Genomic DNA, 27,775 nt, shown 5'->3' with positions numbered 1-27,775 from the left:
TACTTGTTACTTCTGTCGTAGACCGCACTTATGTTAGCCGAGGAGGAGAAAAGAAGAGAAAAGTCGAAAATGAAGGGGGGGGGGTTATACTCTCAGCATTCGCACCTTCCCAGTTCATTGAGATTGCTCTTTCCAATTCAAACATTTGTTTACATCTTGAGAATAAGAACTCTCCTTGGGTGTCATAGAATTTCGAAATGGCAGTTACATGTTGCCATTGCTTCCAAGGTTCCTTCCTCACAGACTAATCAGACTAATCGGTGTGGACGCTGATTTCTCCTTCAGCTAGCCTCATCATCCCTCTTCATCACATTCTTCTTTCAGCACTCTCATTGGAAGCCATTAAATCTACGTCCTCATGCATCAGCATACAGCAGTAGTCCAGAAACATGCCCTATCTAAACAGCACATACCGCCTATCTAGCCCTTGCATATTACAGGTTACAGGTTTATGGCTGCATCTTGGAAAGAATGACATGTCTGCAAAGGACACGACAACTTCAAGCACATGCATTAACCAGGCGTAAGGTTCAAGTAAATTCACTCAGCCCACATTGACCATTTTCGTGAAATATCCATCGGGAGTACAGAATACATATGCACACATCTATCTATGTTGTAGTGCCAAATTCCTTTCCTGGCTACTCCCATCCGCTGCACAACTGAGTTCCACACACAAAGCGACAATGACTGTCAATCCTCCCATCCCATCAGTGAAAGCTGGAGGCAATGCTGTCTCCAATAACTCGACTCCACCTTTGAAGTGCTTTGCCTTTCAGAACCCCACTGAGCAGGCTTGGTGGGATAAGACGGGACCATTACTGGCAAAAGTCCTGCAGTCCGCCCAGTACAGTGTTCAAGATCAATATCTTTACATGACGCTGTATAGGACTGTGCTGATTCCACGACTCGGCCCACACCCCCATACCTGGGACTCGTTCATCACATATTCTGGAATTCCAGTGGAATTCAGCATCAACTTCCAGCAACATGGGGCTCCAACAGCTCGGATCGGATGGGAGCCTGTGAGCCAGCAGTCCGGTTCGGCAGCAGACCCGATCAATCATGACACTGTCAGACGGGCAATCGACACAATGTCCCAACTCAATCTCAAGGGCTTCGACACCAAGTTCCTCCATCATATGATAGGATCCCTCACTGCCACCCCGGAAGAAGCCGCCGAGGTTGGTCGCGATCAATTGTATCTTACTAGGATGAAGAACCAAGTGTCCTTCGGGCTTGATCTCAAAGGCGGAGAAGTCTCTGTAAAGTGCTACTTGTATCCGTCCCTGAAGTCGCACTTGACCGGCAAATCTTTCAGACAATTGTTGAACGACGCGGTCCAGTCTCTCGGCAATGAGGTCTCGTACCCTGCTTTGGATACTATCCACGAATATCTGGAGGGTGCAGGGCTGTACAACCAGTATTCCTTCATCGGCATTGATTGTACTACCGCTTCCAAGTCTCGACTCAAAGTTTATAACACAATTCAAGATGTGACATGGTCCAAGCTACGAGACATATGGACTCTGGGCGGTCGCTTTGAATCCCATGCCACCACTCAGCGAGGGATGCAGTTCATCCAACAATTCTGGAAGCTTCTCACTTCGGATCAGGTCAGTAATCAAATTTCTCCTTCCTGACACCTAGCTTCAATCACTTACTATGTGAATCTAGGACAAAATGGGTGTTGGAATCTGGAGCTACGAACTGGCGCCCGGAAGTACCGACTTCCCCAACCCCAAGTATTATTTTATTATGCACGGCATGAATGATATGGAAAATGCTCAGGCGATTGTCAAGTTCTACGATTCCCTTGGATGGCATGACTTGGCTGCAAGCTACATCGATTCAGTCAAAGGATACTTGTACGGTTACCCTCCTCATCGAATACCATAGTGACCATCCTTGCTAACTCCTTAATAAACAGCCCGAACTTTGAATCTGGGGAGACGTCGAACTTGATACAATATGTCTCAATGGCGTATTCGGAGAAGACAGGCATGTATCTGAGTGTTTATTACCACAGTTCCCTCTAGACATTACGGCATCATACTAGATGTCACTTCAATGACATCTATTTGGGTTCCTTATATCTACGTTTAGTATTCAAAAAAAAAAATTTTCTCCTCACCTTAGTATACATATACGTATGAGATAGGTTATGTACAGCACTGTTAGTAGGGTAAGTATGTAGAACTAAACTACACTACATGTAAGATTAGGATAAACTGTCTCAGAAGGAAATTGATATTGAGAAACTATTAGCCGAAATCGAACTGTATTGGTGTCTAAACTATTCATACTAGTAATATAAGCGTTGGTGGAATCCGAAAGAAGGATGTCACCATATTCCACTGCCTGAACTAAAATGTTTGCCTATTTTTGAACATGAGGCCAGCGCCCAACGGCCTACATCTGTACAATCAGGCTGGCGAGACTTTGGGTACCACCTGTCCTGTCCACGCTTGCACCCGATCTATAAGATTATAATACTGCCCTAGGTAACGCTGCTTCCAATCTACTCGGCACATGCCTTCGTCATCCCACCGCTCCGAGTTCACCCCCAATCGGGTTATGAACAAATCATCAGGATCCCAGCGTCTTTTGAGTGCCAGAAGCTTGTCATAGTGGGGTCCCCAGAATATGTGAGAAGGGTTGCTCTCATATGGGAATGGTATGCCCAGGTAGCCTCCCATCGCCCCCTCCTCGAGGGACTGAAGCGCCGGAAGTTGTGTCATAACCAGCTCGTTCTGAATACGGTCATAGGCGTCCCAATCCGGCTCTGATGGTAGGCCGCGACCCAGAGTTAGAGACATCAATGCAGATCTCCAGGATGGATGGATTGCACTGTCTGCTGTGTCTTTCCGCTGGACCGCAGGCCCACCGGCCGTCCCCTCAAAACTGAGCACGTCTCCAGGTCCGTAGCTGAGCTCTGCTAACGTCTGGCTAATTCGAGAAGGTCCCTTGATTGATGTCATCAAATCACGCGAAACCAGTCGCGACGCAGTCATCATTCCCACGCCCGCCTGGTCTAAGCCTTTAGGAACCGCAAGATACGTGGACAATCGATCGAAGGACTCATCGGATGACTCCACTGATAATCCACGCTTCTCGATGCGTGTGCGCAGCTCATTGAGGACATTGAGGCCAATTGCACGAGTATCATCGATGAGATAGGACTCGATAGTGAGGAATGACTGGTTGCCAGGAAGGACTGGCATCGCAAAAGCCTGAACAGCGTCGCCGCTATCGACAAGGGCAGGGATCGTGTGGAGCAGATCGGTAACAGTGTCCCAGAAGGCAGAGTCCGGCCCATGGGGACTGAAAATATTCAGCTTCGAGACGACTGCAGGTACATCGGGGTAGGTACGGAACGTGACGTGCACGATGACCCCAAACGTGCCCCCGCCGCCCCCACGAACGGCCCAGAAGAGGTCTTGGTTTTGGTACGGGTTTGCTATAACATAGATGCCCTAGAATCCCCAATACGTCAGCGGTAATTGCAGCGAACTAAGTCCATCACCTGCGACGTAGGGATGACCGATCAGTCACTTACCTGTGCTGTGACGATGCCGACCTCCAACACATTGTCGACCCCGAGGCCTCGCGACGGTGTGAGAATACCATAGCCACCGCCTTGCATCCAACCTCCCGCAATACCGACAGTACTACAGCTTCCTCCCACAACCGTATATCCTTCCTCTGCAGCTGCGGAGTAGAGCTCTCCTGTGAGTACCCCGGCCCCCACCGTCACCGCCGGACCCTGTGATGGAATCGACAGACCGTCGGGAGCCTGAGGAGTAAACGATTCAACATGACGGATACCCTTAAGACCAGCGGTATGGAGCTGTAGGGAGTTGGGGGCCGATGAACGACCTGCCAGATCGTGGCCAGTATTGCGAACGACGAGCCGCAGGCGATTAGAAGCGGCAAATTGGACCACCTCCTGCACTTCCAAGACGGACTGTACATAAGCAGAGTAGCGTGCTACGCGTCCCTGGGCACATAGGCCAAGTTCTTTGGGGTCACTAAGGTGACAGCTTTGCTTCTGTGGGCGCGAATATTCCCATGTGTGTATCTGTAACGCGGCTGCGAAAAGGCGACTGGTCAGTATGGATGACAGTTTCCTCGGACACTCCACAGCATCGGATTAAACTTACCGGGATTGTCAACACGCCATGTAGTATTGCGAAAGTTTTGAATGAGCTCACTGCAAGAGCCGTTGGAGTATTGTGCTTCATGACACACGGTTCCCACTGGGCGTAACTGCACCAGATGACCACCGACGGTGTCATTGAGTGCACTCCAAGCCGCCGGTGAGGGCCAGCAATTATCCTGTGGTCCACACCGGCATTGAGACCCATAGGTATCAGGCAAGTAAGGCCCCAGCCCGAGGGCGAGGAGCACAATAACAGCAGCCAACCAGAATGCCATTAATTGCGACCGAGGATAATGTGGACCACTTTGGGCACGTAGTCAAGAATTTGGATCTTTAATACCCACTAGCGGCCCCAAAAGAGTGCAGGCCTTTGCTAGGGCTAAGGCGGGCGTAGCTGAGTCCCAGTATCAGGAAAGAACATACATAACGCCTCTTCCCCCCACCATCTCCACCATAAAACCGATAGGCGAAAAGAAGCAAGGGGATAGGGTGGACAAGAATCGAGAGGGTACCACTGCATGGTGCCAATGTAGGCGTAAGGAATCCAATGACACGAGGGATACCCCTCGATTCTTATCGCGTTGCAGTTCCTATGTATTTCAATAGTAGAGCTATCACGTAACCATTCGATTGCAAACCTGATTTTGAGATATGCATTGTCGGTAATGATTTGATAGGCTACTATTACCATAGTTGATAAAACAGAGAAGTCGGGGGCTATGGGCATCTGGCTTGGGGGCAGGTCCCACATCTTATAGGGGCTGAGTACCAATTGGGCCGTTCATAGTCACCAGCTTTTATTAAATCATTCTCAATGGCTATATCCTTATATGACTAGATGTTAAATATTATATTCATGAACACCGTTGACTGAAAATAAATTGGGTTGTCTGAACGTAGAATAAATTGTAAACTACGCGTGTTGTGGAAAGACGTCTGCGAACCATTCAGCACATGTCATAAGAGATTCCCGGCCCCCAGAGCACCTTTTAGCCTGAGTAGCCGCTCTCTTCAGTTCGGCCGAGGTCTGAGATTCGGTGATTCCACACCCAAATATCTCGCCATCTCGCATTTGATAGAACGAGAATACATCTTTGGACTCTTTCAACTCGGGCTTCTCAAAAGCCGGGAACGTTTCAGGGTCTTCGTGTCCGATAAACCGTGCCGGTTGCTTCCTCACTGTAAATATAATGTTAGTATAGCCCCAGCGTCAGAAGGGATGGGCAAAAGGATTCGTCCTACCTCGGGCGAAGGTGTCCACAACATCCGCAAAGGACAGGATATCACCAACGGCTTGGACAGTGCGACGATTCCAACGAACCGGGTTCAGGAAGATTCCATGAACCAAGTCCCCAAAATCTTCATCGATACATATCCAAGGCACCCTCTCACCACCGCCGATCAATGGACTGCGTAATGTGAATAGTCCATCGGAATCCTTGTTCATCGGGAATCCACCGAACCCCTGATAGAATGATGGCATTAGGAAGTCTTCCATGTACCAAGAGCACATGATTGGGGTGAAGGTGGTAAAGGCTGGGTTTGCTCGTCCCCATGTCTCGCCCCATGCCTTGACTGTTGCGAATCGGTCAGCATATCTGGAAACCAACGCCCCATCATCTCGATGGGTGCTTGGGAGAGCTTATGTATACCATCCAAAATGGGGGTGCGAATTTTGCCATTGGTGAGTTCCTCTGCTGATGGCTGGGAGCTGAAAACAACATGCGGGATTGCAGCGGCAGCAGCGCTTTGTAGAATGCGGTTCCCAAAGTCCAGTTCATACCGGCCCTCTCTCACATCGTCCTATTGATGGTCAATTGGGGTCATTCCTCGTCGACTCCTCGGAGGTAGAAGAGATTGAAATACCGTATTTGAGTATCCATTGTTAATAAATATGCCCCAGCTACCAGCGATTGCATCGCGGGTTGAATCTTCGTCAAAGCCATCTGTTTGCACGACATCTGCCCCCATTGCACGAAGCTCGCTTGCCTTTTTCGACGACCCATTTCGAGTCAGGCATCGCACATTAAACTTGGAGTTTTGGAGAAGCGACTTGGCAACTGAACCCCCCTGTTTGCCTATCCACGCCGAGTCGTGTTAGGAACAACCTCAGTGATATTCACAAAGCCCCCAATGAAACCAAACGGAATATGGGATGAGTGTGGCTCACCGGTAGCTCCGACCACGGTGATCGTCTTGCGCTGGCTAGGAATCGTCATGGCGTCTTGAAAGAACGGGATTAGCAGAGACTTTTTGCCTGATTACCAAAAGTCTAGATGAAGTGAGATGTATTGGAAAATTGTTAACTATTCAATAGGTTGAAGAGAGGCCTTATTCGCACCTGGCCAACGCGTATGAACACGCACACCCCATCATGGGCTGGTCAGCGGGTATTCGGCAAGGGCAAAAGTGGCTGGCTAGAGCCAAAAGGATGCTTCAAGATTGGAATGACCACTCTGTAGATCGGGCCATCGATAGTTAGCCAATGGTCCCGCAAGGGGCCACAATTTGGCATGTCCACTTCTCTAAGTTTTGGTTGTATGGACAGAGAGTCTGGGTTCACCGCATTTACAGCTCAGAATCGTGCAGAACGTGACGTGTCGAGTTTGCTTTGCCACAACTAGTGTAATGTATGTAGTGTTATTGAGTGCAGAGAAAGACAGCCCTATGAGGCCCTGGTGCAGCAGCTGGCCATGTAACTCTCTACTAGCGCCGATGACACTGATATTGCATATCACTAACTTTGTAGTAGAAGATACCGAGCTTATACGCCGATATGCGTATTATATACAAACTTATTTTTAGTCTCGATGCGACTCAACTTCCCGAAAATATTTCTGTCAAAAGCAGAGACAAAGTGCTCTATATTATATCTTTAATACAAACGTACCACAACACACAATTAAGTGCCCAGAAATGAGATATCCTAAGGCCTAATGCCATTAGCTGTCAGTTGCTCTAATTAGAAAAGGGTTGACTCCTGTTCACTGATTTCAGCATCTCGACATAGTACAAGTGCTATTCTCGTCGGCGGGTAGAAAGCTAAGCTCCTTATCCTAATTCTTCATGCTGAACACTTGCGCTGCCTGATCGACATGCCTCGCTGCTCCATAGGCGGGTAGCTTACGTCCTCATCGCACTTCCGGATGTCGAAGTTGAGCAGGAAGTGGGCCATGATGATACGTAGCAGATCAGCAGCAAGCTGCTTCCCGGGGCTATGACGAGTCAGTATCGGAACGCGGATCTTCTAGTAAATAAATTCTGGGGTTAAACTGACCATGCGTGCTTCCCGTCACCAAACTGACGCGTTTTGGGACTGGAGCCGGCAAGTTTGTAGTTATTTGGCTTTCCCGACACTTGCCCGAGTTTGTGGAATCGCAACGCATCGAACTCTTCCGGTTGGTCATAAAGGCGCTCATCCATATGTAGCTGTGTATTTGGGGCGAAGACGAATGTCCCCTTCGGTAGCTTTACCCCATTCTTGAAGGTATAGTCTTTCTTCATGACTCGATGGACTGCGGCTGTGGGAAGGTGTCAGGTAATCATGGTTGGTAGAAAGTGAATGCGCTGTGAACTTACCTGGACCGACAGGTTGTAGGCGCATGGTTTCCTTGATGAAACTGTCCAATTTTGTCATGGCCTCGATGGATTCCCTGCCGACACCTCCATGTTCGCGCATGGCTTGTTCAACTTCGCTGCGAAGAACTTCGATATACTCCGGCCGTTGAGTGAGCTCATAGAAGGACTTGGTGAGCACCTGAGTTGCCATCAGCATCTTCAATTTAATTCACATGCGGGAATGTCCCTACCGAGCCAGCTGTATGCACTGCACCGAAGATAGATGATACTAGCAATCCAGCCACGTCGAATGGGGTGTACTCGCCGGGCGTTTCTCGCTCTGTCCACCGCCAAACCCATTGCGCGAGCGTCTGTGTAAAATGTCAGAATTATCGCATAGGGAGATGCTCAGGTGTCAGATACGGACCAGCTGGTCATCATTTGCATCGGCGTTGCGCATCATGTCTTCGACTATGAGAGTGCTTAGCTCAACTTGCATCTTGGAAGCGGCAAAACGAGGACCCAACAAGCTACGCAAATAGTTAGTTAAATCAACTTTGTCTCAAACGCAAAATTTGGGGGATTTAGTACGGTCTTAATATACGCGGCAACCACGAAATTTGATATCCACTGACTGGGACGGCTGAGCCGTACCTCATGAACAACGAGATGGCCTCTGGATCCCGGCAGAGTGGGTGGCCGACCAACACTCGGCCGATCATTCGTAGCATCAGCGCAAGTGCAACCGAGAGGCAGTTGAACTCGGTCCATTCTGGCCGCACATGTAAATGTTAGCCGGGGCTACACCTTTTCGCGGGCCAAGGGGGCAATTTACCACCTGAAGAAACATCAAGTTCAGCTTTCAACCCAAATTCTTGCTCCTTAACCAACTCCTGGAAGTATGTGGAATGCTTCCCCGTTGTTCGGTTTCTGGACCAAACCACAGCCTTTGAGAGAGCCGCCACGGGCACATGTTTAAGTGAGTCCGCGACGCCTGGGCAAGTGTACATGGTCTGAAAGAGCTGTGGACATCAGTATGTCAGAATTCCCCTTTCGTGGTCTCTGGTGACAAGAAGAACTTACATCTTCACTGACTGCATCTAGAGATGCATACTCATCAGAAAGGACTTGGTATTCGCGGACCATGTCGTCGTTGCATACACACACCTCCCACCTGTCCCGAGTCCGTACCTGGAACGCATAGTCGCCATGCTTGAAATCATGTCAGCTTTTTCCTGCTTTATGTTCCGCGCCACAAACGAACCTTGACATATCCCTCGTTAAGGAGTTGGTCACAGTTTGCGGGCCACTTTAGCCCGGACCATCTAGACGCCAGGAAACCCTTAGGCCCAACAGTGGGAAGATTAATCTATTAACGCGTCTTTTAGCCATGGTCGTGATACCGAGGGGGCATCTTCGGACACATACCCATGAGCGATAGTAGCGAATCCAGCGAAAAAGCGCCCAGACAGCAAGAAAGCCACAGACAGCTTTGATCTCTGGAAAACGTCCCAAGCGAGAGTACACGACAGTTAGAATACCTGGGCTATCCATACTGGCATGGACATCTGAAGAAATAAGCTTCTACACTTCAAAGTGGGAAAAGGAGGTGTGTAATAGGTGTGAATCAGTTAGCATATATTTATATATGATGTGTACGTCTACAGGTCAATGTACAAACGTCGATCAGCGATCATTGACCGCTAAAATCCCTTCATTCGTGCGACAAGCTTTCACTCACTGACATACCCTTTCCAGCTCAGTGGCGCACAAGATGGGGCTAGAAAGCTACATCAAGACGCCAGGGACTAAGGAATGCCACAAACCCGAGTTATATGAAAAATTATTCTCCTTGCATACTCGGTGGGAACATGCAGTCGAAGGCTGAGCTGTGCCTCATGAACAATACTCCGACAGCCATGGAGGAACATTGAGCCCATAAACACACCAGCTTCTAACCAATAACCCGTAAATGAGTACCCACGGGTTACCCACGAAATTCAGCTCCTATTTGCTTTATCCTTCTTTGCCCTAGAGGTCGTGTCCTGATCAAAGATCATAAAATCTGGGCTTAATGCCACAGATTTGCATCATTACCGTGGCTCCAGACCAATAGTACAGTTTTCAACCCCTGTCAGTAGGGAGTATAGCAGGCAAAATGGGCCTGGCCTCGTTGCAAATATTACCCCCGAACACCCTCAACCATATGTCGACTGTATCATAGAATACTTTTATCAACCCCTAAAGATACATTATTGTGATAAACGCCCTATGACTGTTGAATAGATTATATCTATCTTTATAAAGGTTATTGGGATATGTGTTACCGTGACATGATTATCGAGTGATAATTCCAATGCATAGATACACCGATTTTCAACAAAACACTATAACAAGAAGATTCTTTTTTCCCTCTATCAGCGTCTGCGTCACATCATCTATAAGTCTACTGTAACACGGAATTTAAATAGCAAGTAGATCGGTTAGGGGGTTAAGCCAATGCTGTGTTTTGTTGAGTACGCAGGTTATAACTCATTGCTTCGTATTTAAAACTTCAAGAACGCGAGATATTTGTTAGAAACAATTCGATTATATATCTATCAGGACATATATTTTGCTTAAGCACTGGATACAAGGAATGGCACATGGTAAACACAGTCGAGACGTCCTTCCAGCCATCAGTGGCATGAGATGAGGGTTTCAACTGCCAGACACAATTCTGAAATATCACACACTTTGGGATTTGAGGAGATGCGCCTTTTTAAACCAGCTCTGAAATGTAGTAGGACCTCCAACTTGGCCTCGAGCTGCCATTGCAGATTCTTTCAAGACCGCCGCGGTCGACATGTCGCTCTCGTGCTCTGCAAACCACCGGCCACCGCAAGAGTTCATGTACCAGAACATTTGGCGAGTCTCGATTCGGCACCGTGTACCGTTGAGCTTAATGCTAGACCAGGATGGCATCTCCTCGTATCGAGCAGGAATTCCAGTGGCTGTAAGTAATGATTCTTAGTCACCTGAAAAGACTCGACGCCTATGAAAAAAGGACAAGGAGGAGATGGGCATACCTTGTGTGTATGACGCTGCTATGTCACTCATTGCAATTTGTTGGCTTGTTGCTTGAACCAGAATCTGATTGTATTTGGACGGATTCAAAAAGATGCCATGAACAATGTCCCCGAGATCGACCTCACAACTAACCCAGGGCATATCACCCTTTCCCCCATATGGCGGGGTTCTGAAGACCAATTCATTTGTCTCCGGGTCAGGATTCCAAGGGAAACCACCAAAGGCATCCACAAAGGGATCATAGAAGAAGCATTCCATGAAGGAGGCGCATAATATGGGAGTGAAGCTAGCAAATGCTTTCTTGCGCCCATATTGCTCAACATGGTACTTGGCTTGGGAGATCAGCAAATGTAGCAATAGTTGTAGAGGAATTACCTACTCTCAAATCCTTCGATATGCATTCTGCCCTTTGTAGCATTGGTGATGGATGGTCCAGAGCTATAGACCACATGTTGGACGCCTGATTTCTCTGCAGCATCGATTACCGTCGCGCCGAGGTCATAGTCACTGGGACCATCTAATGACTTCAAGGCCTATTCACATGCAACCTCAGTAAGTACATATCTGACCGAGCAGGGGAAAATTGATGGAGAACCTGCCTCATCATCCGAATTGGTATTTATAAACACCCCCCAACTGCCAGCGAAGGCATTGGCCATTTCGACTGGATTCATTCCATCTGCCCGGACGAGCTCTGCCCCGAGTGATGCAATGGCTTGCGCTTTGTCGGATTGAGGGTCTCTGGTGATAACACGGACGTGAAAGATATTATCCTTGTGTGCTAGCAAGGAACGTGCCACACTACTGCCCTGGTTCCCTGTATTGGTCAGCTACTTCTAAAGAATTTAGTTCAGGTTTGGGAAGTTGGTTACCAGTCCCTCCAAATATCGTGACAACTTTCTTCGCCTTCGCTTCGATGGTCATGGCTACTAGTTCAGGTTGGGTATGAGGTCGACGTCTTGGACTGATGCTAAATTGATTTAGGCAGTTGTGATTAGCTTTAAATTCACTGTCTCGGCATTGATATATATTGTTTCCCTAAAGGCCCAATGAGAATCTTGCACTCCTAACATTGATGGGTCTGTCTGTCTGCACGAGCACTAAACTGGCCCCAGTTCAGACCGACAATTCAATTTACTTAAAACAACCGATACGTGATGAATACCCCCAATGACAGTGGGCATCTCCACGGCCCATTAGTAGGCGTAGAGGGCATGCAGTCACGATCTGAGACCTCAGTTCCAAATCAGGATGAGAAAGCCAAGCCAAATGTGACATGGACGCATAGACACAATCGTGGGTTGCGACAGACTTCCCCTTGCATGGGAAGTACTTGCTTCTTCGAAGATGGATAGTATCTACGGAGCACTCCATACCCGTTTTGTTTACCAAGCGTGTGTGTCTGTATGCGCGTGCAATGCAGGATCAGCGACTAGCAGAGCCATCGACCCTCGGAATGAGAGATTACATCTTGGTTATCGAGAATTGCGACGTTGTGTCCCGATCTCCAAATCCTGACCCGAAAGTGCGGCGTCACCTCATGTAGGGAATATGCGGTATCTTGTGGCGAGCTGAGAGTGTTCTCCTCCGTACGCCGTAGATCGCATTGACAATAGGCAAAGTGTCGGTGTACTAAATATGGGAAATTTTACAATGATATGTATCCCACGTTCAATTTGTGAGAAGTCCAATATGTAAAAGATTGTGCAAATTGTGCAAACATTCTCACAAATTATGCCTAAGGCAAGAGTAGAAGAATTTGTATTGTTTGTACTGTTTGTACTGTTTGCATGTTTAACATCTCCCCAAGGTTAAACCCCTAACGACCACGATATTAGAGACATTGGGTATGATACAACATAGTCGCGTAGACTTCGCACAGGATATGTCCTTATCTCTTGTCAGTGACTTGTGGAGCTCCGTTGTTCTGGCCGTTCCTTGAATCTAGTCCAGAGAGGCCCAAGCCCCATACTAAAGCCATCAGCGCGCTGGTACCAGTATTTCTGGAGCTGGTCCTTGTCCAACGGTTGTGCCTCAAACCGGCTGAAAAGCGAATACATGGTCCATCTAATCTGCATGAGAGCAGCATTCTTACCAACACAATTGTATGGCCCCATCAGGAAAGGCACGAAAACCTCTGGATGGTGAATCAAGTCGCGACGGCTGTACCATCGTTCTGGAATGAACTCGTCGGGGTGCTTGAAATTCCGCTCATCCCGAAATACGGCATAGAAAGGGACCTTGACATTAACATTGCCGGGAATGAATGTTTCTCCTACCCGTATCCCCTCGGGTGGTGTGATTCTGGGAAACCCAGACGGGCCGGCATAGTGAAGCCGCAGTGACTCGTTGATGATGCCGTTGAAAAGCGGTAACTTGACAAGGTCCGGAACGTCCGATCCATCGTGGCTGTCTTCTGCCTGGTCAAATTCCTCCTGTAGCCGCCTTTGGTAGTCTGGGTAACGCATAAGATAGTACAAGATTCCCGTCATCGTGATGGCCACGGTGTCACTATTGTCACCAAAAAGATTAGAATCCCACGCACAAAAGCGATTAAATCGGGGTGTTCGAGCTCCACTGTACCTCCCAGCAAACACGGATAACGAAGCATCAGCGATCAGGTTCTGCCTAGCTTCTATCGTCTGAGGTGATTTAGCAGAAAAGTCGTCCCAAAGCCAAGCAAAGACGTCTCGCGGTTGATCAGTTCTCTGTATGATTGTTTGCTTAGTTCATCGCCAATAGGTCTCAAAAGTACCGGGGAAGGAACCTTCAGTCTCTTTTCCATTGCTGTCTCAGAGAAATCTAAGAATTGCTGCAATCCTCTATTGATGATTGGTATGGTCCGGAAAACCATGATAATCCACACCGCGCGAATCATGATTCCGGTGGATACATTTGAGTCGTGTAGATATTGCATCATGTAATGTGGCTTTTCGTTGGCAAGAGTGCCGAACGTTTCCCCAAACGCCAGTTCACCGATGATCTGCCGGTAAACTAATGATTAGCAGTACTTCGACATTCAGAGGCGGCTCTTACATCAAACATGAGACACCCAAACCACTCGGTCATATTGATAGGAGTACCTGATGCTGCATTTTTGCTGACTTTCTCGACTAGCTGGTTCACGCAGGCTCGCATGGAGGGTTCATATTCCTTTAGAGCTAGACATCACCACACATATGCGCGTCAGGGAGTACAATTATGGCAATATTCAACTTTTTACCGCAACACTTACCGGCAGGTCGAAACGCATGATCCCATACACGTCTGCGACGTTGATGTTCTGCTCGATCCCGCGTCCCAAACACGGACCGATGCGGCCGCAATATATCATACCACGGACTCTTGATACATGACGACTTGGAGGAGTGGATGGCAGCGATAGCATCCGGATGTTTGATTGACAATTCCGCTGGGCCTAAGCAGGCGACTCGAGTTAGCCTACATCCCCCGCCCGGAGAAGACGAACGAAACAGACTGTGGCACTTAACTTACCCACTCGCACGAAGTCCCCATACTGTTCGTGGTACTCCGCGACCATCTCGAAGGCATTGCTACTTGTCCCAGATTTCCACATGATGTATGCGGTCGACAACCGGGACCCAAGGGGTCCTGGGAACCGCCGAAGCCGATGAAATTTCCATCGGTATATCAGAATGCTCATGCAGAGGCTCCCAGTGACTCTCAACGCACGCAGGCTTACTGCTGATAGCCAGGGCCAAAAGATATCGATTCGATTATGAAACAACAGTGCCCCGATGGCCAAAAGCGGCACGCAGACACCAATCAGCTTGACAACCATGACTGGTAGGACGAAATCCCATTCCCCATGTCGAAGGACGAGAAGATGAAGGGCTATACCTGCGGCGATATCTAGCAGGACGTGTGACCAGGATTTGACCGTGGTTGCCATGTTTATGGCTGAAGTGTGATTGTTATAGATGTTCTCGGCAACACAGCAGGACCCCGTGGTCGCGGATGTATGATGGCTTGAATTGAATATCCAGCGGGATATTGCACTGTGGCATAGAGCTTCCGCTGATTTGAGGCGCACCAGTCAATTACAAAGTCTGGTGTAGAAAACTCAGTACCAGGTACGTTGAATGACGTGACCTGTTCTCTTTTGCTAGCTAGGGATATGGATACCAATGGCGATTTTTGATGTGAGCATCCCTTCTCACCTGTCTCTGGGCTTTGTTCTAACGATCATAAACCATAGTATAGCATTATCGGTACCCGAACATTCATTCCCGTTGACATAAACTATACGGTGTGAGAACTGGTTGAATGTAAGGGCACAATCCCTCCTTTGTCCCGTTCTAGAATGCTGCTCCACACCAGCCAGCCATATCACTATGCATTATGTTCATGCAAGGAGTCTGTTGCACATTTAAGGTAGCTACCGGTAATGTACGATGTGATGCTGAAGAAAAAAACTACCTATTGGATGCGACACAATATTACACGTCAGCTGCAGTTATGGAGTCGAATGTAAGTATGCGGGCCTTGCCAGACCAATCCGAATTGAAGGAATGCACCTGTATACCCCTTACAGGTAGCAATGCAATACTTCATCATTGCACTGATAATAGACAAACAATGAGATGCTATTCTATCAACCCCTACTATGTATTCTTGAGGTATACTCCCTGGTTCCATTTCGGCTGATGAGCATTGGTATATTGGGTATTGGTCCAGTGCTTTCTTTTGTTCTATTTGTTCATCTACTTTCTGATCACCTTCAAGGTGGCATAATTCAAGTGGCTGTGCAATTCATGATGGTTGACGGTTCTGCTATCACGCCGGGAGATGGCACGAAGTGGACTATCCTATTACTTGCCTACTGGCACGAGCTTCTCTCTGGCCTATTAATCATTTACGTTATCTCACTTTTGTGGAAGGCGTTCGATCTTCTTTATCTTCATCCACTCGCCTCCGTCCCGGGCCCAAGACTTGCTGCTATCACATCCCTATATGGATTTTATTACAATTACATCCGAGATGGCACATACAGTAAACAATTTGCTGAATTACATAAAAAATACGGTACAAAAGCACTTCACTTCACCATGATGATCCCAATTCGCAGCATAACATCTAACATCAGATCATAGACTCTCCTGTAATACGCGTTGCGCCAAACCGAGTGCATGTGAACGATGTGGAGTTTTATGAGACGTACGAGTAACACCCACCAGAAGCAAGAGCCAGATATTGACGATAATACAATAGTGTATTTCGCGCAGGGGCACCTTTTTACAAAGAGCCCGAATTCTACAAGTCACTGGGGGCTGATGGAGCATTGGCCTCTTTGACCGATCCAGCAGTGCACCGAAAGCACCGTAGCTATCTGAGCTCGCTATTTTCCGCACAAACAACGCTAGATCTGAAGCCTCGCCTTCTGGAGACACTTAAGAAGGCAGCCGGCCACCTTCAGACAGCAGCGGCCAACGACAAATCAGTCGATATACAAAAGATTTACAGCGAGCTTATTGTAAGGCTCGGTCCTTAAAATAAAGCACAACTTTCATTGATGCTAACTCCATACTAAAGGGCGATGTCGTATGTGATCTGATGTTTGCTCATAGCTACAATTTCATCGACTCCGGCGATGATGGTCACCCTCTGCTAAATGAGGTCGATAATCTGGGGTCTATTACCTGGCTCAGTGTGTGAACCCGTCGCTTAATCCATGACCCTTTAACTAATATCAATAGTGATGGAGTTTCCGGCTATCAAAACAGTCATGAAAGCTCTCCCATCGTCCGTCGGTAACAAATTAAGTCCGGAAATTATCAGGTTCAGACAGGTACGTTTGAATGTGTGGACTCATATCTCCGTTGGGCATTGCTGATATCAACGGGGTAGTTCTGTGACGATCGGTTGGCAGAGGCACAGCACAGAAAGTTATCTGGCAATGTCCCAGCTAGAAAGTCATATTTCGATTTGTACTTGGAAATTGACAGTCGCAAAAACTCGCTACCGAACGTGGCGGAGGTGTTTGATGGTGCTTTCAACTTCATGACCGCGGGCATTCACACAACTGCTTACACTCTATCCTGGGCCACTTTTAACATCCTAAATTCGCCATCCGTATTGGCTAAGGTTCAATCAGAGCTGGATGGAGCCAAGGCGGCAATTCGCGATGTCTTCGATCCAAAAGCGATTCAAAATCTCCCTTATCTTGTACGAAGCGATGCGAAAGTCGACCCCACTCTTGTTGGACAACGTCGCTAACTTTTCTTCTAGGGAGGTGTCATTCGAGAAACAATGAGACTGGCAGACCCAGTTCCTGGCTATCTACCTCGTGTAGTCCCGAAGGAGGGCATCCAAGTTGGATTATTCTTTCTACCCGGAGGTGTAAGTATACAGTAACCCTACTATACCCTATGCTCGGAGATGTTCACTAACGCTCAACTGCACAGACCAGCGTGTCTACTTCCCACCCTGTCATCCATATGGATCCAACGATCTTTCCCGAGCCAAATAAGTTCGACCCCGAGCGCTGGATACGTGGTGGGGAGGAACTAGAAAGATATAGCGTTCCTTTCGGGAAGGGCTCGCGTCGCTGTATTGGAATGAGGTACGTTTACAGACCATCTAAATACCAGGATCTTTGGAAAAGATTTGCTGATTGTGGAAATAAAGTGTCGCTTACATGGAGCTATACGCTGTTCTGGCCTATATCTTTAGTCATTTCGCCCTTGAACTGGTGGATGATGACCAGTCACGGAATGGGATACAATGGGCTGACCGGATTGTTGCCCGTGCTACGTCTGATTTGAAGATCAAAGTGCGCAAGGACCTTTGGGCGTAGTGAGTATGGTCTACATCCACATATGATGGAAACCTGGACAAAAATTGCTCATCCTCTGAGAGGCATTAGATATGAATACCGCTAGTATACCAAGAGATCTAGGCCATCACGGTGCATATCTGACAAAAACTGAAGAGCCACTGCTCTATATGGACTGTAAACTAGAGCTATCAATGTAGCGGGCTTGTCCCGATCTCGCCTGCGGGTTGGAATCGACCTGCTATGAATTTAGTTATACGGCACCCGCTATACTGCGACGTATATAACCCAAAGGAGTCCCACCACTTTCTTGGATAAAGGCACGGCTGACCTTTGCATATGAGATCAACATTCAGCTCCATGATCAGCGGCTTGATTCATTCTGGCCAAGTTCCTGCTGGCGCCTCAACCAGCGGAGTACGTACTCCCTACCAGTCAATGCACCCTGCTAGACTTTTCCTACATCATGCAAAATGTACCTAAGAAATACCCTTGCATCGTACTAGTCGTTTCCATCATTATTTCAGAATGTAATCTCAGCCATAGGATGCAAGGTCTCCACTCGGATACCACGTAGCCCTATCTGTCTTGAATAGGGAGTGGCGGTGTGGAACGCAGAATACTACGGGAGTCAATAGGTACAATGTGTAGTACATACACTGCAGAGGAGTGGAGATATGTACATGGACGGACAATGGGATTTTATCGCCGACGATTACCAAACATGACCTGGGTTCTTTAACCAGGTCTGAACTGTATGGTATGCACATGGCTATAATCGACGAATCACACATAACTAGACCTATGGACTAAATAATAAGCCTAGATTCAAAAGAATTCACACGTATTCACCTCTGCAAATTGTCTATCCACTAGAGAAGTCTGACCCGTTACGATGACTGTCACCCATTCCGGTCCAAATGGAATTGCGCCGCCAGGTTCATCGGGGATTAAAGTGATTATTGTGGGACTCGGTCTTGCTGGGCTCACTGCTGCGATTGAATGCCATCGCAAAGGTCACAGCGTGATCGGGTTGGAGAAGACCCCGAAACCAACGCACCTGGGTAGGTCATCTTTGCTTTTCTTCCAGTAAGATTCAAGGACACCGATCTGACAGGACCGCAGGTGATATCTTCAGTATCTCTAGTAATGGGGCCAACGTAATCCAGAAGTGGGATAATGGGTCCGTTGCTAGGTACCTGGACTCCGTCCGTTGCGACGTCGCTAGCATCACTGTCTGGGATGAAGCAGCCAATATCAAGCTTCGGAAAGACATGACCGGATATAAAGAGGGCGAGGGGCTTGTACTAAACCGTTCAACGACAGTCTGCACCCTGTACGAGTATGGAAAGAGTCTGGGTATCGACCTTCGCTTCGGAATATCGGTGTCGGAATACTGGGAAAACGACAACGAGGCTGGAGTCATCGCGAATGGAGAACGGTTGTCTGCAGACTGTGTAATTGCTAGTGATGGTATTCACAGCAAAGCACGACCGGTCATTACCGGGGACAATAAGCCACTTAACAAGAGTGGTGCTGCCACGTACCGCGCGGGCTATCCGGCCGAGGTTTTGGACAACCACCCGGATGCTCAGTGGATCCTAGAAGGCACAGAGAAAGCTGATCAGTTGAATCACTTCATTGGGAAAGACATTGCAGTCATCATGGGTACTGGAAGACACGGCAAAGACGTGTACTGGGGTTGCTTACATCGTGTACGTATTGACTCACTCATTCAGGAAATCGAGTCCACAAATGATGCTAACGGTCCCATTCCCATTCTCCCCAGAGCTCTGACGGAGTCTCCAAATCATGGCTCCAACCTTCGGACGTGACAAAGGCACTAGCATTGATTGAAAATTGGCCTGCAAAGGACAAAGTCGGGGCAGTGATTAAATGCACACCGAACAACACCTGTTATGACCACCTCGTCATGGCAGTCGACCCCTTGTCTCGATGGGTGTCAGAAAAAGGTCGAATGGCTGTCATCGGAGACGCCGCACATGCTTTTATTCCCACCTCGGGCCAGGGTGCAAGTCAAAGTATCGAGGACGGTGCGGTGATTGCCATTTGCTTAGAGCTAGCTGGAAAGAAGCAGATTCCGCTTGCTCTTTCGGTGATGGAGAAGCTAAGGTGAGCAGATTTTAGCTCTCTTTCTTTATTTTTTGCAAAACAGTTAACTCACAGTCGTACACAGATATCAACGGATATCCTTGATTGGGGAGGGAAGCGCGAAGATGTTGGAGTCTCTTCATGGGGCTAATTGGGACGCCAAACAGCAGGACAAACAACCCACGTTGATAGCTCGCGCGATGTGGATCTTTGATCACGACTGCCAGAAGTCCACATACGAGGAGTTTGAGAAGGCGGCAGAGGCCGTGGTTTCTGGCAGCACGTATGTACCTGCCAACATTCCAAACGATGGTCGACATGGGATCGTGGAGGAGGAAGGCAAGTCCACAGTGAAGGTACCCTCTGCACACTCAGCCCCTATTTCTGCAGAGTAAAAATGCTTTGGTTATATTGAAATATCAGAGGATAATATATGATATTATATCTTGGGCCTTAAGCCTTTATTTCGGCTGTTGCTCCCATCTCTTACTTTTTCTCTTTCGTAGCCTTTCTCAGTTTGGTGAAAATGATAATTTCCTTTGAACGCTCGTTCCTCCGATATTGATAGAATTAGCCAGGCCAGAAAGTAAGGATCAATAGTTCTAACGGATTACAACTACGCAGAGCTGAAAGATCAACATGTACCGCTAATAGGATCTACAACCTGTACTAGGTCACACAGTCTGTCTTTTAAATTCACGAAAAAACTGACTACAAGTCCATGATAATAATTCAACAATCGGAATGTTTAATTGAGTTATATAATCTAATCAGATCGCTCCCTAAGAAAAACACGCAGCGGGCTTTTTACCCAAGTGATATGCACAGCTTGTCTTTCCCAATTCTCACAGCCAGCGTCTAGTGAAAGATCAAATCTCCATAAAAGCTTCGCCAGAACAAGATGGACATTTGAAAGTGCCAGTCTGGGGATGGTTAGTATAAACCGGGAGTATATAGGTCAGGGTTCATGGTACCTCTCTCCAAGGCATCCATAAGGGCCGCACGCAAATGGCCGAAATACGCTTTTCCTGTCATGCTGAAAGTCGTTTGGTTCAAGCCAGCGTCCTGGGCAGAACTCATCAGGCTTTGAAAAGTTATCTGCAGAATGATTGGCTACATATTGTGGTATGCAAACCGTGGTCTATCCCGCCAATATATTAGCAACCGATCTTACGAAATGCGTCGGGGTTCAACTAGTCTTACTCACCCCTTCAGGTACAAATTTTCCTGCAATTGTTGCGCCTAGCCTGGGCACTGCTCGAGTAAACCCAACAGCAGCCGGGGGGTATACACGCAGTGTCTCCAGAACACAGGCCTGTAGAAGCTCATTTCCATCTGCGGCAGCCTGATCAATCTCGCTTTCGGATTTAAAGCTCTGGCGGAGTTCCAGGGACAATTTAGTTAGCAGTTGAGGATTCTGAAGTAGGAAAAATGTCGTTCCACTGAGCAAAGTCGCTGTCGTGTCACCCCCTGCTGCTATCATTGCCACCCCATTAGAACAAATATCAGCCTCGCTCACGGCCTCTGTAGTCTGGATAAAGTGCTCGAGCAAGTCCGGCCGTCCAGCAGGTCTCGCCATTCGCCCTTTGGCCTTTTCTATCGACATCGCTGCGAGCTTTCCTTCCATATCCAGCACATATCGCGGTGTCAGATATCGTATCAATTTCATCACCCATGGAAAATATGTGACCGCTCTGAAGAAGGGGTCGATTTTGTCAAATTCCTTCATTATTTTAATCCATGGGTGAAGGCTCGATGTCTCGAGACATTTGAAGCTCGTCCCGAATGCCAAGTCACATTGGATGTCGTAGGCGAAGAACTGCTCATGAAAATAAAACATCTAAGTTGGGACTATAGTTCTTTTGTGGAGTAGCATATTCACTTACCGAGTACCACTTGACAAGATCCAATACCTCTCCAATTTGCGAATTTTCAGAAAGTCGTTGGATGAGGAAGTCCACATAAGATGTTCGGATGGATTCCATATCCCGGAGAGACTCGGCTGAGCATCCATGTGCCAGCTTCTTGCGCATTGCACGATGGTGATCATTGGTGACGTTCAGTAATGATTGCCCTGGCCCGCCCACATCCTGAATGAATCGGGGGTCTCTAGTCATTTCCGGAACGACTTCGTTTCCATATATATCGTCCCATGCTTCAGGGCAAATATACGACAGCTCATCTGGCGCAATACGAACCACATGTCCGTACTTTTTATGGGCTTTCAGGAGTTCTTGAAGCAATGTTCCGCGAAAGAGATGTACCGCATACCAAAGCCGAGTGGAACGTGCAATCTTTGGCCCTGGGTAGCTTGCTAACTGATCAAAATGTGTGTAGAACAGTAACAAAGTGCATGACCACGCCAGGGCTATCTATAAATGTTTGTTAGCATATCTAAATAGCAATTAGAGTCATCTATGGCCTTACTGTGATACCAATTACGAGAGTAGTAGTCCACACATCATAGTGTCCACTTGAATGCAAGATATCATTTAGCATCTTTTTGATGTACAGATTTGTACTCTTTCTGTGATAGAGAGAAAATAGAATATTGATCAATAAACGGTGTAAGTCTCCCCATAAGGTTCTGCCATGGCACTTGCTAGCCTCTGCCAACCACCTCGACGAGTTTTATACTATCTACCACTTAGGAACCTTGCTTGATCATATCTGGATGGATATGAAAAGGGTCCTATGCAATTCTTTTGTTTTCAAGAGTGGAATGTGATAGATCTGGAGTAAGGTGCATCTCAATACCGGTCTAGGTACGTATACACCTACTCCGTACAGGGTTGATTAACGCGAACACGATATGATACTCCTACAACGTACTTCACGGAAATATGCAAGATCAATATTCACTGAAAGTTAGATATCCACGTCAATTCCTCTGCGGTGTGTCGTATGGTCTTTTCCACATACAACATACACATAAATAGTCTCATGTACGAGCAGCCCCTTGCCTCTCATCATTACATATTTATTGTATAGACCGGGTATTCCCTACCAAAGCCGAGATACTTTCTAAATGCTCCATAGTACTAACGCATGCGTGGGAAGGAGTATGAATCCTAATCTGCAATGTCTCACAGTTCCCAGCTAAGCCACATTCCTAACGTCCCTGGGGTTTAGTTGAACCATCTGTGGGCATCAGTAAATATTCACAATTGTGAAATATGCTCGATTCAGCGGTGTAGACTAGAGAATTAGAGATAGGACACATCTAAGTCTTGTTGATATATCAATTGTTTATATAATTTCAAATCTAGATCTCACAAAGTGCAGTCTTAAACTTGTACTCAAACATTGTTTGCCGGTTATTACTAGCTATGCTCCCTCCACACCTAATCTCCACCATTAACGAGGCCAAGGACATTATCAATAATCCTAGTACCAAAAAGGAAGATGTCGCCCAGCTTCGTCAGGCCTGCGCCTCGCTGAGCAGATCCGTAGAGGACCCGGCGGAAAGACTCTTGAACCAAGCCTTCCAGGTGTGAACACTTTCTGCGCTACTACTATTCACGGTATGATAAATTATTGGATAGATGTATTAACAATAATAGATACAAGACTTGGTGATTGCCAGAATGGGCATTCAATTGGGAGTGTTTGATCCATCTCAACCCATCTTTGGGCCATGCGATGTGGCCGATCGAAGTGGGTGCGAACCTGCGCTAGCCTGTAAGTTTTGACAAGCAGTTCGCTTCCCTTATCTGGTGCAGATACTGAAGTAAGATCTAAGCACGCATTCTGAGGGCTTTGACTAGTCTGGGTCTTCTTGACATCACCGAAGAAGGAAAGTACAAATTAAACGAAGCCAGCAAGTCTCTCATGCCTGGCGGTATGGTCCATGATGGTATTGTATTGACACTGTAAGTCTGGGAGATTCTGATTTTGGTCGATCTTATATGAAGACCTGACCATTGTTCTAGCGACCTGGCACTCAAAATGTCTGCAAACACGCTTTCCTTCTTTGAAGGCAACGGGTATCATAACCCAACCAATTCCAATCGTGGTGTTTTTCAACATACGTTTGGGACATCACTGCCCTTCTTTGAATGGCTCCCATCGCAGCCCCTATTACAAGATGCATTTAATCGTTTCATGGAGGCTACTGCGGGCGATGGGACTCCTGCACAGTGGGCCCAGTGGTTCCCAATTGAGCCTAAATTCCAGGAGCTATATGAGAAGTCTCAGAAGGACAAAATGCCTCTTACTTTCGTCGACGTGGGAGGAGGCCATGGACACGAGGCTAAGGCAGTTATGAGTCGATTCTCTCACCTGCCGTGTCGATTTATCGTACAGGACGGCCCAGAATATGTTAAAAGTCACGACGCCGAACTGGAAGCCGGGACCCAGGGTTCTTTGGAACGCATGGAGTATAGCTTTTTCAATAAACAGCCCATTGAGCATGCTCATGTTTACTTCCTGGGGAGGGTGCTGCACAATTGGCCCGAGGTCCAATCTCGTCAGATTCTGGAAAACATTCGAAGGGCTATGGATCAGGATTCGGTTCTGCTCATTCATGACTGGGTTCTTTCCGATAACCCTGCGGATCTATCGCCTGAACAAGCTCGTGATGACTGGGCTATGATGACTCTATTCTCTGCTCCAGAGCGATCTGCGTCAGGATGGCGAGCTCTGTTGGATTCGGCCCAGTTGCAGCTGGTAAATATTTGGGCATCACCAGAAGATAATGGTAGCCGCCGTGCGACACTTCTGGAAGCTGTGATCAAAGCTTAAAGCATCATCTTGTTCCAAACCCTAGCTTATGATAAATCACTGAATTCTTGGGCTTTGGCATGGAAACAGGGGAGACCATAAAACTACTACAAATACTTGGGGGGTCTCAAATCAAAATTATTGGACAGAACGCGGTCTCTTTTTCGGTGACACATTGACATATCAATAAGAACTCTAGATTCCTAGCTACTTGTTTGGCTTGTCAAATCCAAAATACCTACTATATCTCAAGCATCATGGAAAGGAAAAGTAAACCAAATAGAATCACCTTTTATATATAAAAGGCCAGTGATAATGAGACAAACAGCATTATCGATAGAATTCCTTCTCCCTCTACATAGCTTTGCGATATCAAATTTAAGATCATTGCTTGTATTGTTTCAACATACTATGCTCATCTCATCTACGAGGTACGACCCCCAGTACTTCCTCGTTGAGTCGGCAAGCCAGTCCTTCCTCAAGTAAATTCTCGCTCAATATATTCCCGCAGTGTAAGAAGAGTCTCTCGCCCTTTTCCTCCCTTGGCCTTGAAAGCCGCTTTCTTGAGCTGATTGGCAGTGCGATTGTCGGTAGGTCCATTGCCGTAATACTCACCATCTCGTAGCTGAGCATATCGAAACAAAGCACTTGGATCCTGGTTCTTCAGGTTATCATATTTAACCCCGAACACCACCTCAGAAAGGTCACATGGAATATATCGTGTCTTTTGGCCCGTGACTAAGTGGAAGATGAGCTCATGGTGCCTGGTGTTTGCTTTCCGGGGGAACGTACCAAGGGAGAAAATGCGAGTCATTTCGCCAAACGACATTGGATCCGCAACCGCTTGAACGGGTCGGTGATTCCATCGAATTGGATCGAGGAAAATACCGTGAACCAAGTCTCCAAAGTCATCTCCTATACTTATCCAGGGAACATCTTCATTCCCACCCCATAAAGGTGAGCGACATGTCAAATATCCTTCGTTGTCCTTTTTGGAGGGGAATCCGTCGAGCAGCGTTTGCATAAGGGAATCCTGCATGTTTTCCATGAACCATCCGGGCATGATGGGGGTAAAAGAATCGAAATTCTGGGTCTGATAGACCCATTCATACACTCGTGCCTTGACTGGGAGGAAGAAACAAGAGACAGAGTCAGCAAGATGGTGAGCATCACCGGTAGAACTCAGGATTTCCTACCATCCAAGTAATCAAGCGGAACTTTGCCACTCGTCAGCTTCTCTGGGTGAGGCTCAGAACTGAAGACAACCTGTTTTATCCCCGCTGCAGCCGCTGCAAGGAATATGTCTTTTCCCAGTTGTTCTGCTTCGTCAATATCAGCGCCCTAGTGGCAAGAGGAACGGTGAGGTTAGCGCGATGGCAACAAACTGAGCGGAAGCGGACGAGCCACTACCAAACTTACATAGACACTGTAGTTCACGAACAGCCCAGAGCATCCTAAAAGTACCTTCTCTAGCTCCAGGCGTTGTGTGGCATCAGCCTGAACCACTTTGGCACCGAGGGTTGTGAGGGCCTTGGCCTGGGGGGACGACGCATCTCTGGTAATACATCGCACTTCAAAGGATTCATTATCCAATAGCGAACGCGCAACAGAGCCTCCCTGGTTACCTGTCTAGTGTGAGAATCTGATATGGAAGTTGGGGTAGCCAACTCACCAGTTGCCCCGATAACCGCTATCAACCTTTTCTGTCTCGTCATTTTTTCAATTAAAAAACGGAAAAAACAAGATAACGACTTGAGAAACGCCAAATGGAACTGCGGGCTAGCTTGCTTATTGAGTATAGGTGATGATCTTCCAACGCAGTGCAACCCCTTTTGTACTTCCACTGGTCATAGAGGATAGAATATAGTGGGGATCGAGGCCTTGTTTCTGTTTCGGGAAGAGAATATCAACATACAGCGAGCATGCGTGCCACGAGTGTGATGGTGGGCAAAGAATAAACGAAACCGAATCAATAAACGAGTAATATCCCTTCAACAGTAGGGCTAACTGGCAATGTGACCTTGAAAGTCGGTTTGCACGCCTCAAAATGCGCTGCTGCAGAGATCTGATACATAAGACAATAATTGACACTAACCTTGGAAGCCCCATCTGCACCGTGCATCGGTGATACCGTCCCCTGAACGGTATATGCGAACATGTGTGTTGTAACATGCCGTTGAGTGATATCCCTCAAATTGGTAGATCAAGGAAAGTCACCTGTAAACACATGGTTGAGCTAAGCCACTGATGATCTGTAGCAAGGGATGGTGCCCGCTACGGATTACTCCATTGTGGTGAGCAATTGTGATATGTGTACCCATACACTATATGCCCTGGTATGCAACCTGATCAAGGAAGAGCAAAATAGCGGTCTATGGGTTGAGGCTGGACGGAGTACTCCGTGATCTGGAATGGATCATCCCCTTGCAGCATAAGTGACCATTTTTGATAAGGATATTGTCATGCCGCTCAGGACCCCTTGTTTGTGATCATCCGTGATTTTAGTCCTATTGGTTAGTTTTGCTTTAGAGATTCCTAGAAATAATACTCCGTACATCTTGGGACTATATCCTGAACAGCTACTACTCCTTAGGTTAGGAATCTAATGTTAGAAGCAAGTTCTTCGATAAAAGTAAAAACTAATAGAGAAGTACAATATCTGTCTATTTAAACTCTATTCAGTATATTTTGTGTGTAAATATAACGTACCTATAACATCCATAAATAAGTGTGGATATATCTTGTTCCAAAAGATCTACACGATCATGACCTCAGCTATATCCACTATGAGATGATCTACCTTCAATATGTAGAGAGTAATGTTCTCATCCTTAAGATGTATAATTATAGAGAATTCAATATATTATTTCTAGTTGAAGAAACTCAACGAGTAGGAATGTTGTGTAGAGAAACGTATATGGTGGTATTGACCGGATGAAGAACTCAACTGGCCAATACCAACATGTCTGTTCTTGCAAGGTTGCAAGGAATGCTGTAAATGAATTCTACGATATAAAGATTGTATATGCTATATGATCTAATAAGCTATTCTACGTCCTTTTACCGTCGATCTACTGTGCTTAATGCACATATGGGTACGGAGTATAATATATTGAACCCTGAAGAAATGGAATTAATCCCTAATCGGTCTACAGGAGACGGATATTATTATTCTGAAAAAGGAATATATCACAATCAGGATGAGACTTGGAACTTTCAAAGCTTTATTGTACATCCTTAGCTCAATTATTTACGGATCATGTCGGCCCTTTTCATATTGATTCTTAATACTGTTTTCTTCAGACTTGGGAAGCATACCTTTCACAACCAGAGACTGATATTCAATACTTTCGGCT

The 27,775-nt window shown here is 47.0% G+C and overlaps 10 protein-coding genes across 10 annotated transcripts; 4 read left to right on the top strand and 6 right to left on the bottom strand.

Annotated features, from left to right (window-relative positions):
* Positions 1-686: 686 nt before the first annotated feature.
* Positions 687-2,039, top strand: PGRI_029500 (Aromatic prenyltransferase, DMATS type; the record flags this gene model as incomplete). Its single annotated transcript, XM_040790663.1, has 3 exons — positions 687-1,616; positions 1,678-1,868; positions 1,931-2,039. The coding sequence occupies 3 exons, from the start codon at positions 687-689 to the stop codon at positions 2,037-2,039; spliced, it is 1,230 nt and encodes a 409-aa protein (XP_040647616.1).
* A 387-nt stretch (positions 2,040-2,426) lies between these two features.
* On the bottom strand, positions 2,427-4,367 carry PGRI_029490 (FAD-binding oxidoreductase; the record flags this gene model as incomplete). The annotated part of the gene is made up of 3 exons (XM_040790662.1): positions 2,427-3,476; positions 3,560-3,967; positions 4,164-4,367. The coding sequence occupies 3 exons, from the start codon at positions 4,365-4,367 to the stop codon at positions 2,427-2,429; spliced, it is 1,662 nt and encodes a 553-aa protein (XP_040647615.1).
* Positions 4,368-5,075: 708 nt separating this feature from the next.
* On the bottom strand, positions 5,076-9,274 carry PGRI_029480 (Cytochrome P450; the record flags this gene model as incomplete). The annotated part of the gene is made up of 16 exons (XM_040790661.1): positions 5,076-5,341; positions 5,405-5,737; positions 5,815-5,965; positions 6,029-6,240; positions 6,333-6,419; positions 7,053-7,095; positions 7,290-7,377; positions 7,440-7,683; positions 7,742-7,919; positions 7,972-8,091; positions 8,148-8,250; positions 8,375-8,492; positions 8,556-8,742; positions 8,804-8,932; positions 8,985-9,089; positions 9,149-9,274. The coding sequence occupies 16 exons, from the start codon at positions 9,272-9,274 to the stop codon at positions 5,076-5,078; spliced, it is 2,490 nt and encodes an 829-aa protein (XP_040647614.1).
* A 1,173-nt stretch (positions 9,275-10,447) lies between these two features.
* On the bottom strand, positions 10,448-11,713 carry PGRI_029470 (uncharacterized protein; the record flags this gene model as incomplete). The annotated part of the gene is made up of 5 exons (XM_040790660.1): positions 10,448-10,713; positions 10,789-11,121; positions 11,169-11,322; positions 11,419-11,606; positions 11,662-11,713. The coding sequence occupies 5 exons, from the start codon at positions 11,711-11,713 to the stop codon at positions 10,448-10,450; spliced, it is 993 nt and encodes a 330-aa protein (XP_040647613.1).
* A 977-nt stretch (positions 11,714-12,690) lies between these two features.
* PGRI_029460 (cytochrome P450) lies at positions 12,691-14,702 on the bottom strand (the record flags this gene model as incomplete). Its single annotated transcript, XM_040790659.1, has 5 exons — positions 12,691-13,497; positions 13,545-13,772; positions 13,826-13,950; positions 14,025-14,207; positions 14,285-14,702. The coding sequence occupies 5 exons, from the start codon at positions 14,700-14,702 to the stop codon at positions 12,691-12,693; spliced, it is 1,761 nt and encodes a 586-aa protein (XP_040647612.1).
* Positions 14,703-15,564: 862 nt separating this feature from the next.
* Positions 15,565-17,606, top strand: PGRI_029450 (cytochrome P450; the record flags this gene model as incomplete). The annotated part of the gene is made up of 9 exons (XM_040790658.1): positions 15,565-15,835; positions 15,904-15,967; positions 16,022-16,283; positions 16,343-16,457; positions 16,507-16,598; positions 16,658-16,975; positions 17,039-17,149; positions 17,215-17,372; positions 17,438-17,606. 9 exons carry the CDS (start codon positions 15,565-15,567, stop codon positions 17,604-17,606), a joined length of 1,560 nt encoding a protein of 519 aa, XP_040647611.1.
* Positions 17,607-18,480: 874 nt separating this feature from the next.
* PGRI_029440 (FAD-dependent oxidoreductase) lies at positions 18,481-20,092 on the top strand (the record flags this gene model as incomplete). The annotated part of the gene is made up of 4 exons (XM_040790657.1): positions 18,481-18,649; positions 18,711-19,300; positions 19,375-19,718; positions 19,783-20,092. The coding sequence occupies 4 exons, from the start codon at positions 18,481-18,483 to the stop codon at positions 20,090-20,092; spliced, it is 1,413 nt and encodes a 470-aa protein (XP_040647610.1).
* Positions 20,093-20,630: 538 nt separating this feature from the next.
* PGRI_029430 (Cytochrome P450) lies at positions 20,631-22,196 on the bottom strand (the record flags this gene model as incomplete). The annotated part of the gene is made up of 4 exons (XM_040790656.1): positions 20,631-20,762; positions 20,905-21,516; positions 21,584-22,069; positions 22,125-22,196. The coding sequence occupies 4 exons, from the start codon at positions 22,194-22,196 to the stop codon at positions 20,631-20,633; spliced, it is 1,302 nt and encodes a 433-aa protein (XP_040647609.1).
* A 1,088-nt stretch (positions 22,197-23,284) lies between these two features.
* PGRI_029420 (Winged helix-turn-helix transcription repressor DNA-binding) lies at positions 23,285-24,440 on the top strand (the record flags this gene model as incomplete). The annotated part of the gene is made up of 3 exons (XM_040790655.1): positions 23,285-23,378; positions 23,440-23,569; positions 23,630-24,440. The coding sequence occupies 3 exons, from the start codon at positions 23,285-23,287 to the stop codon at positions 24,438-24,440; spliced, it is 1,035 nt and encodes a 344-aa protein (XP_040647608.1).
* A 457-nt stretch (positions 24,441-24,897) lies between these two features.
* Positions 24,898-26,577, bottom strand: PGRI_029410 (uncharacterized protein; the record flags this gene model as incomplete). The annotated part of the gene is made up of 4 exons (XM_040790654.1): positions 24,898-25,544; positions 25,616-25,760; positions 25,839-26,036; positions 26,515-26,577. The coding sequence occupies 4 exons, from the start codon at positions 26,575-26,577 to the stop codon at positions 24,898-24,900; spliced, it is 1,053 nt and encodes a 350-aa protein (XP_040647607.1).
* Positions 26,578-27,775: the final 1,198 nt, after the last annotated feature.

The sequence above is a fragment of the Penicillium griseofulvum genome (assembly GCF_001561935.1).
Source record: "Penicillium griseofulvum strain PG3 chromosome Unknown contig_80, whole genome shotgun sequence".
NCBI lineage: Eukaryota > Fungi > Ascomycota > Eurotiomycetes > Eurotiales > Aspergillaceae > Penicillium > Penicillium griseofulvum.
Note: the sequence above shows the minus strand (reverse complement) of the source record. Positions and strands in the feature narration are given on the sequence as shown.